General features: G+C 35.1%; 2 protein-coding genes across 2 annotated transcripts; both read left to right on the forward strand.

Moving 5' to 3' along the window:
• Nucleotides 1–679: 679 nt before the first annotated feature.
• LOC149534469 (uncharacterized) lies at nt 680–9,543 on the forward strand. Its single transcript, XM_089803441.1, has 2 exons — nt 680–1,116; nt 8,928–9,543. Exon 2 carries the CDS (start codon nt 8,972–8,974, stop codon nt 9,284–9,286), a length of 315 nt encoding a protein of 104 aa, XP_089659567.1. The 5' UTR covers nt 680–1,116; nt 8,928–8,971; the 3' UTR covers nt 9,287–9,543.
• On the forward strand, nt 1,139–5,761 carry LOC149534470 (uncharacterized). Its single transcript, XM_089803440.1, has 2 exons — nt 1,139–1,907; nt 2,076–5,761. The coding sequence occupies exon 2, from the start codon at nt 3,901–3,903 to the stop codon at nt 4,231–4,233; it is 333 nt and encodes a 110-aa protein (XP_089659566.1). The 5' UTR covers nt 1,139–1,907; nt 2,076–3,900; the 3' UTR covers nt 4,234–5,761.
• Nucleotides 9,544–10,488: the final 945 nt, after the last annotated feature.

A 10,488-nucleotide genomic window follows, 5' to 3' on the forward strand; every position in this document is an offset into this window, starting at 1 on the left:
ACTATAACTCTGAAGCCATTCTTTATTAAAATATAAGTATTATAATTCTGAAGTCATTTTTTATTAAAAATAAAGTATTATAATCATGAAGCCTTTGGTTTGATGAAGTTGAATGACTCACATAGAGCCCACAAGAATCAAATATTGTTGAGTGAAAGATAAAATTTGAAACAAGACTGAATCTTAAAAATAAATTAAAAATACATTTTAACTAAAATCTCATTTAAATTGAAAATATGTCAACATATTTAGCATTATTTTTTATTAAAAATATAAGTATTCTAATTTTGAAGCGCTTTTAGTTTGATGAAGTTGAATGACTCACACAAAACTCAGAGGATCAAATCAATCTCGTTGAGTGTAAGGAAAGTTTGGAAGCAAAATCATAAGCCTGAACCTAAATAATTAAAATTACATTTAAACTAATATCTCATTTAAATTGAAAATATATCAACATATTTCCCATTAATTTTTATTAAAAATATAAGTATTATGAAGCTCACTTCGAATTCCTCTTTCAACTAGAAACGAGTTTATAGCTTTCATGTTGAAAAACAACTATATTCACCATATTTTGGAAATCTTTAATTTAGGACGGAACTATATACTAAACCCACCTAACCTCAATTATTAAATTAACAAACAACACCACCATTTAACTTGACCGTGCCGGTGACAAGTGGAGAGACGCAGATAACAGAATAATAAATTACTCCACTTCTCGTCAACGCACAGGGAAGGGCCTTATCTATCGAGTCTTTCTTAGTTGCCATTTGATCTTATTATTGTGATCTATATCCGGGAAGCTGTGCACAGGCGTATGTTGCTGAAGGTTGGACATTCGTTGATAGCAGCATGTGTTTGTTTTCTTTCATGTTAGAGCTAGGGTTTTTTTTGTTTGGCCGGTAGCTGCGTGAGTTTTTAATTGTAGTTTTTTGTTGGGCTGAATATGCTTGCAGTTTTGCATCGGTACGAGGGTAACCGGTAGCTGCGTGAGTTTTTAATTGTAGTTTTTTGTTGGGCTGAATATGCTTGCAGTTTTGCATCGGTACGAGGGCAATAAAGCGCTGAATTCTAGGCTTGTGTGTGGCCCTTGATTTGTTTGGAGACGTTAAGGTAAGTCGCTAATCGTCAATTCGAAATCTGGATTTTTTCTGTCTGTCAATTATTGTATATTTTCCATTGTATTAGATTTGTAGCGTGTCTTTAAAATTTTATTCGATTGAGCTTGATCTGGGTGTATACGCGGACATGCGGTGGGGTTGACATCGTTTTGATCTGAATCTGAGATTTAGATGACAAGGTTATAAGAGGTTGCACCAATTATGATGACCGTTGTAAACATTAATTGGAAAAAACCTTATCTCATTTCTGGCCTTTCCAGTTGTTTTTTAAAGTAGGTTTAAGGTATGCATTGTTGTTTGTCCTAGGAGAGGTGCTTTTCTTTTTGTTGGGTGTTGTTTCTTTTGCCTGATTAGATGTATGAATTTGGTGGGTATTGCTTGATTTGCACGATGCTATCGATTAATACGACAAATCTATGTGGAAGGATTTCAGTTTTGAAATTATGTTCATGGAGCTTTGGGGCTGTGCTGATTGTCTGTGATTGGTTACGTTTATTTGATTTTTCGAAAGATGATTACGTCTTCTTGGGCTAGTGCTTGCAAACCCTATGTGTACGGTCGATATCAGATGTAACTCAGATTTTGTTGGAAAGAGGAACAGATGGATTTTGTGTCTTAATAGTTGCGGAGTTCAAATGGTGCTTAGATGCTTGCTTTTATTATTATTGTTCTGTCTCGTATTACATTCTCTCTCTTTACAAATTGGTTAAACTAAAATGTTGACATCAGTGAGGAGAGTACTTATTACTGCTCTTAGCTATCTTTTCTTCGTTACTGCTCTTGGTATGTTTTCTTTGTCACTGCACTTTGTTATATTTTTCACATAATGTAAATAAAGGAAAAGGATAACATTTGCGAGTTGTACCTTGTTTCTTTTGGGTTATCGAGTGTAAGGGACGGTACTCTTTACTCTATCTACTTTGAATTTGACTTAAGCAGGGAATGCGACAGGGTTACAGTGAGACATTCTAATTCAGATCTGGTGAGGCAGAAGCACAGAGAAGTAGATGAAAGTGTAAAGTTTAGGATCTGCTTGAAGATAAAAAATAGTGAGGACTGATAGAGGTCAAGGGAGAAATTGAAAAAAGAAGCTATTTATGCCTTATTGTTCTTCATAGAAGTGAATCCAAACTCTTTTAGAGAGCTTGGCTTGTTATTGTTAGTGTTTTGACAGACAGAGGGAGGTGCAGCAAGGTACCAATCTCTGATTTGTGGTTCTCTGTTTGTCTTAATTCTTGTTGATTTATGCTGTTGTTCTGAATATTGTTGGTGTTGGTTTAGACTTTACTTCCTGCATTATCCTGTGATTCCTTGCATTTTGCATAGGAGCTATTGAAAACTATTTGGCTATTAATGATTTCACAACAAATTTTGATCACCAGTTAATCTGTACCATCTGACAAAGGACAGGAAACTTGTTGTTTGGACTGGATAGGGTTTTTAAATTTCCTTTTTCGAAGAGGGTCTATAATTAATTGTACTGCAGGATGAAGTGGTTGAGGAGTGAGAGCCAGCAATGTCAGGGTTCAGAAAAGGACCGGCAAATACTAATTAGTCCTCTCCAAAACTTGTTTTAGATGCCCGAAATACTTATTGCTTATTAGGTAGGTAGTGCTGTCTAATGATTATCAATACTATGTTCATGGAGTTTTGGGGCTGTGCTGATTGTCTGTGATTGGTTACATTTATTTGATTGTTTGAAAGATGATTACATCATTTCCAGGATATTTTCTATGTTTGTAGGCAATGGCATTGGCTTCTTAGGCTAGTGCTTGCAAACTGTATGTGTACGGTTGATTTCAGATGTAACTCAGATTTTTTTTGGAGAGGAATAGATGGATTTTGTGTCTTATTAGTTACAGAGTTCACCTGTTGCTTAGATGCTTGCTTTATTATTATTGCTCTGTATCGTATTACATTCTCTCTCTTTACAAATTGGTTAAACTAAAATGTTGACACCAGTGAGGAGAGTACTTATTGCTGCTCTTAGCTATGTTTTCTTCATTACTGCTCTTGGTATGTTTTCTTTGTCACTGCACTTTGTTATGTTTTTCACATAATGTAAATAAAGGAAAAAGGTAACATCTGCGAGTTGTGCCTTGTTTCTTTTGGGTTATTGAGTGTAAGGGACGGCACTTTTTACTGTATCTGCTTTGAATTTGACTTAGGGCAGGTGATGCCACAGGGTTACGGTGAGATATTCTAATTCAGATCTGGTGAGGCAGAAGCACATAGAAGTAGATGAAAGTGTAAAGTTTAGGATCTGCTTGAAGATAAAAAAGTGACGACCAATAGAGGTCAAGGGAGAAATTGAAAAAAGAAGAAGCTATTTATGCCTCTTTTTTCTTCATAGAAGTGAATCCAAACTCTTTTAGAGAGCTTGGCTTGCTATTGTTAGTGTTTTGACAGACAGAGGGGTGTGCAGCAAGTTACCAATCTCTGATTTGTGGATCTTTATTGGTCTTAATTCTTGTTAATTTATGCTGTTGTTCTGAGTCTTGTTGGTGTTGGTTTAGACTTTACTTCCTGCATTATCCTGTGATTCCTTGCATTTTGCATAGGAGCTATTGAAAACCATTTGGCTTTTAATGTTTTCACAACAAATTTTGATCACCAATTAATCTTTACCATCTGACAGAGGAAAGGAAACTTGTTGTTTGGACTGGATAGGGTTTTCTCAACTCTTCACTCTTCTTGTTGCTGTAGTAATCAATTAGAAATGAAAATGTGAAAACAAATGAGCTTGGAAGCCCTTTTAAGGGACGGAAGACCATAAATGGGGCCCCATACCCATATGGTTCAAATAGAACCAAATATACAATTAGAAAATGCTTTTTTTAAAAGCATACTTTTTATGTTGCCGCAGTGGGGGATGCGTGAGGGACGCACAGATGTCCTTCTCAGCATTCCAGGGATGACGGGATGCCCTTGTGTTCTCGGCGGTGAGAGCAAAAAATGGCAGCACTGCTGGGGACGCTGGGATGCCATTCCAAAGTCCGGGTGCGTCTGCAGGAACACTCTGAATTTGGGGGAGGGGGGTGCATCCCCGGGGTACAATGTAATAAACAGTAGCTGCTGTGATGTTTTGTTTTCCTGTGGCTGTGTTTAGGTATTACTTTTTTGACTTGTTAGTTTTTACCGAAATTGCTGTTGCTGCAGAGTGAGACTCAAGCATGAATGCTCCTTTTGTTGTCACCTCTACAAATTAAAAGCTACATAATAAACAGTAATTACTATGATGTTTAGTCCTAAATTGATAAGCTTTATGCTTCAATGCCTGACAATTTTTAGCCTTTCAAAACACATGCATGTTATTTACAAAAAAGCAGAACCTATTTTTACCAGTTCTATATGATTATACCTTGTATCTACAGGTAATGGCTAACAGATTCAGGAAAAAAGATATCTGTTTAGTTTCCAAATCTCGCTTTGAGCTCCCAAAAGAATTATTTGTGAAAAATATTATGCATCATTCCTGATTCTGTAATCTATTTATCACAATTTGGTTTTCTATGATTTTGTTTAGGCATCACATTTATAGAACTATTGGTTTTAGTTTCCATACTTTTTCTAGGATTTTCTCTCTCAGTTATTTCTGTAGAAGTTACATGCAAAATCTTGTCATCTCTCCAGTTTAAAAGTTACATAAACTTTAAGCTTGAATGTCCGCGTAGTCTTATAAACGTACGATTCAGACTTATTCTTCACAAAAGCGTACCATTCTTCACAAAAGAAGAAGTCATTTTGAATGGTTTGTTATCATTCCTTATGACAGGTAATAAATTGATTTTATTTACTAGATATGTGGTGTGATATGATTCTATTTCTGAATGGTCATCTACATGATAGGAATGTATATTTATATGCTAAAAGTCTCATTACAAATGTTTTCTTTCAAAGTTTAGGCATACCGTTTACTAAATGTATGCAGTGTGATATGATGCTGTTTCTGAATTTTTATCTACACTGAATATATATTTATATGCTAAAAGTCTTTATGCAAGTATTTCCTCTTGAAGTTCAAATTACCAACTTACCTGATCCTTGATACAGGAGCTTACTAGTGAGAATTGAAGTTTTCATGTTTACTTTCAAGAGGCTTTAAAATACATATTTTACAAAGAGGGGAAACTTGCACATCTCTAAGTTCTTTCCAAGTCCCCAGTCCCCATAATCAACTAAGTCTACAGTTTGATGTGGTTTTATTTATGAATGGTTGTTTACATAAGATCTTATTTTTTGATTTCAAAAGCCTCTGAGTAAACTATTTTTCTTTACAAATCTTACATAGCAAATATTTTAAGTATCAAATACATATGGTATGCCCTTGATGCAGGATACACTGGCTTATCTGGTTATTTTCCACATACAGGGGTATAATGTCCCTGACTAGTGATTACTTGAGTTTTTTGTCCTAAATTAGTAATTCGGCAATATAGCTTATCATTTTTTTAAAATAAAAATGAGCAACTTAATGAATAGACAAATAGATACATGGATTAATAGAAAACTTATTACAAAGAATAATGAATGTGTCTTTCTACCCATAACCTAAGTCAGCGGTTCGAGTTCGGGTTCAAGTTCAGGTTTGAAGAACTGTTTTGCTGGTACGACATAATTTTGAAATGCGGTTTGGGTTTGTTTGGGTTTGTTAGTACAAAAACATGTAAAAATTTAAATATATATATATCTATCCACACACTACTTTAGTCTCGTGGACGTCATTAAAATCTATCATATCATATCACACACACACATACATACAAACATACATATGTCATATATACATACATATACATACGTATGCAGCCAAGAAGAATGAATGAAGATTAGAATGCCCCATAGTATCATAAAAACAACAATAAAATTATAAACTTCTAATCATAACATCATATCTATTATCAACATCAAAATATTAAAATAATACAGAGTCCCAGTATCATTGTTTTGACTTTCAACAATTAGAGATTAGATCTTTATACTATGTTTTAATCATCTAATGGATTATCTAAATCTTCATCTTCTTCTTCTCATCATCAAAGGGCATTAGTTGATTCATAAATAGTGCCAATGTCGATGGGATCAGCTGCACTAATGACATTCTCCTTTTTAAGTTGTCGAATCCTTATCACTTTTTCATTGTACAGAGAGCTTGTTAGTTTGTAATCAACATCCTACTTAAAAATGTTATATAAGTAGCTTGCAACTTTCTTCACCTATTGAAGATGTTGTATAATGTTTAATACATCATTTATCACAATACAAAGCTTCCAATTAATCAGATGGGTCATTATCAGCAATTGAAATCAAAATTTCAGTGGAAGATATATTGAGTGCAATAAATATTTGAACTTAAGCAAATTTTGATTTGTAATGTTAAAGATCTTTATTCAAATTCTGTAATAATCATTTTCTGCACTAAATTATAGAATGTATCTCAGTGGAACTTTTTCCTGGTTCGCACTCAGTCTGCCTAGGTCTGCCCTGGTTTGACCATGGTTCTACCTGGGTTTGGCCTGGGGGAACCAGCTTGCCTGGATTTGAACCCAAGTTGAACCCAAAAGGATACTGGGACGAGAACCAAGGACCAGTTCGAAATTTGCCTGGTTCGAAGGGCTGGGGGGAGAACTGGGTAACTAAGCCCATAACCAATGATAGTTTGGTTTGGTAGGAAGGGATGCATGTAAACTGCTCAACCCAACTAAGCCCAGGGGTGTGTAGGGTCTCATTATGACAACTCACCTCTTGGCCCACAAGAGGCAAGGACATCCCAGTATGACAATTCTATTCCTTAGGATGGCTTACTTAGCTTGGGAGAACTGGTGAATTGCAATTCCTAACTTACTTCTTCCATTCATCCTGAGTGCTTATGAGGTAAGACGCATACACCATCTATAAATAATTTAAGATAATGTATTCAAGTTAATGCGCGCACACACACATATACATATACATATAGATGTATGTATGCTTGAGTGATTATAAATCTAGCTTACATTTGTAGCATATATGAATCTATTTTCATTATTCTGAGTTGAATACATTATTCATATATAAATGAATGAATTTACATATTGCTGGTTGCTTTTCATGCAGTTTTCTGTTAAAACAGTTCAGATATGCCATAACAATCTGTCTATGTGGGGTTTAATACTTGGTTTTCGTCTTATGCTCAATAATTTCCTGAAAAGTATCAAATATTTATACTCCATTCCTTGGATATACCCTTCCTCGGATATATATACTCTCATTCCTTTAATGAATGTCAGATATAATTAATCTGATTTTCTGATTATCCTCCTAAATGCCTGGCTGTAACAAATTTGAATGCCTCCTTATATCTTACAAATTGGGATGATAATTGCGTTCAAAATATACTCCTAATGTCACTTTGTAATCACTTCTTTTCATTAGCCGAATCTTTTCAATCGTGCCTCTTCATATCTGAACTGATTACAAGATGATTTTTATCTTGTCTTCTATCAATAACAACACTCATTATTTTCAATGATTAAGATTAATCCATAGGGTGATATTTAGTGCTTAATTGACTTGTCTTTAACATCTTTCTTATGGATTGCCAAGAGACAACCACCTTCGAACTGAGTCTTACACAGCATGGAAGATTCTATACTCTTTTTATCAATTGCTGGCACTTATCTATAGTCGATATATATTATTACCATTTATTAATTCTGATCTTCGTCTATAACTTTGTAGCAAGTGTTGTATCAATAACAATTCTCCTCCTACCATCTGTAGTTAGGATTGACTTTCTTAATCCATGTTTTGGTTACACTACTTCCCAAACATGTGGTGATGAGTAGCTTGACCAATTATATCAACTCCCTATGGTAACAATATAATCATTTATTTGTATTGCACAATGATCAATCTGTTATTTTCCTCCAGTTTGTATATTTAATCCTTTGTGGTATAGTTGTTGCCAGCTTTGTTGGGGACATCATTGTTAAGGTTTCCAAACCATGGGACATGACAAGGGGAAAACAGAACTTATCTCTAGAGTTTTCTTTTTAACTCCTAATTACCAACTATGCACATCCTTGGGGCAGTGTGCCTGATGTTGGAAGCTTCATCTCTTCAGAATAGCTTCAAAATGGGCATAATTTCAGGAAAGAGAAGACAGATCTACTTTTAAGACAAGTGGTGGTCATATTAAAGACTAACATAGATATTTTGGAAACCAATAAATGCAACTAAAACCATCTATTTAAAGGGACGATATAATTGTGGACAATGAGTTAAGACAGTTGATTAATTCTATTTGACATTGCGACTAATTGATTGATACATTCTACATGCTTTTCGTTACTCGTCATGTTACCAAGTGTTTTAAGTTGCCTGCCAGGCTACATTGCCTAACTTTCCATTTAAATTGCTCTAAGTTTTTTGTGCAAGATACATGAATGTGTGTTTACCTTCTTTTGCTTGCTGTTTTTAATTGTTTCTAGTTGGTTTATTTAAATGTCACGTGTCTTAGATATGTTAATGTGTGAGGGTTTCTGGTGTGTACTCTTTTGAGTTTCATTTACTGATTGCTGGAATGCTACTAATTTGTTTCTATTACCATTTGAACTATTTTACTAAACAAATGTAAATGTGGAACTGAATGGTTGAATTACTATGAATATAATTAAGTTTGTTATGGATGCCATCTTCATGGTATTGAGTTTATAGATTTATTATAGTTGCAGATACAAGGCTTTCTATGATTATTGATAGAATTTTTTTTGCTCCACATTGGAGTATATTAGCATTCTAATTTAGTGATTGTTATAGCAGATTTTGACAAGTCTACTGAGGGTTGAGGCCATCTCACTGCAGCCATGAGTCTAGCATGCTTGACCTGCCAAGTAGTACAACGGACTCAATCTGACTTGAGGTCGTACTCCTTTAGCTCCCAAGAAGAGCAGCAGAGATGTGGAACTGTAGCGGGATGTTGGTCCAAAAAAAATACCCAGCAGCCTTCTGTAGAAGTCAATACAGTCAGGGCAAGGGTTGCTCCTGTTCCATCACACTCCACTGTTAACATCAACGAGGGTAGCCCACGATTGACAAGGTGCCATGCTGTTCGCAGAGACATTCTCAGGGATTGGAATTTTGAGGAATTTGTAGAGGGAAACAGGGTGTCTATTGTATAAAACATCTTTGCCTTATTTTGGGTTCCTTTTTGTATATCTTAAAATTAGATATTGGAATGGGTCTTATGACCAGCCTCACAACTAGATATAGCTTTAGAGATTCCTGGGCTGCAGGCATTTTGCCATGTAATTAAGAAGAACGTGCTCTTATATTTCTTATCCAAGGAATAAGTTGATGTGGTGTATAGTATGTGGAAATGGTGTTGACTTTTGCAGGCTTGAGAATGTTATATGCCTTGTTGGACAGGTATTTATAAGTTTCTAGACTCCTCTCAATTTGAACAATAGTAAACTGACACGTGTGTAATTAGTAATTAGATAAACAAATCCATCTTTAGCATAATGCATTTTACCAGCTTCTTGGAGTAAGTTTTCATGCATTGTTGTTAACAATTGTACATTAAGTTACATGGAGGTTCTCAAGTTGCCTGTGGCTGGAACTACATGATCATGTTACATAAAAAATAGCCATATACAGTCATTTCAATATCATTTAATAGATAAATGGATTTTGTTAATCAATTGAAGTATGAAAAAAATCTAAAATGGCATTTAAAAATGGTCAAACAAATGCTTAGTGTTGCTGTACATGTTTGCTGGATTGTACCTTTTAAAAATAAGGATTGTACCTTTTAAAAATAATAGCACATAGTTGCATGTGCCTTGATTGTTTAGGAGGGTAAGATTGATAATTTATTATTATAATATTATTGCCTTTACAAAAACTGTGGCATCTTCAAGAAACAAACTTATGTTGCAGGATATGCCAACCCCTTCCAGCAGGTACATGTACCAGCGGGTGGATACTAGTATGCTACTGCTTGGATATGGCCTGAATGCCATGCTAGCACATACCCATAATTAGGGCAAATCTAGACTGGACAGATATGGCAGGGGTTATAAAAGAATGTTCTGTGTGAAGTTAAAAGGTAACCAAGGTCCAAAACAAATCCCTCTGCTTTGTGTTTGCTGCAGTTTCTGCCGTATGTTTTTCATTTGATGGTTTTCCCACCATGTCTTCTGCTTACCTGGCATTTTCTATTCGACATTTTAAAAACGAGATATTTAATGCAATTGCGTTCAGACACTCTGACCACTGTGGAATGCACACAATGCTGTCTGCATTGAATCTGCAACATCTGCAGCTGGGATGAGGAGGTAAAAACTACCCATATAGAGTCGTGGGGCAGCCCAACCAAGCT

Source organism: Cupressus sempervirens, chromosome 10, assembly GCF_028749045.1.
Source record: "Cupressus sempervirens isolate cs-2001-9-10 chromosome 10, ASM2874904v1, whole genome shotgun sequence".
In the NCBI taxonomy this organism is placed as follows: Eukaryota; Viridiplantae; Streptophyta; class Pinopsida; order Cupressales; family Cupressaceae; genus Cupressus; species Cupressus sempervirens.

What these genes read in the sequence shown, in the direction of transcription:
- LOC149534470 (XM_089803440.1), top strand. Translation starts at nt 3,901, where the DNA reads ATGGGGCCCCATACCCATATGGTTCAAATAGAACCAAATATACAATTA.
- LOC149534469 (XM_089803441.1), top strand. Translation starts at nt 8,972, where the DNA reads ATGAGTCTAGCATGCTTGACCTGCCAAGTAGTACAACGGACTCAATCT.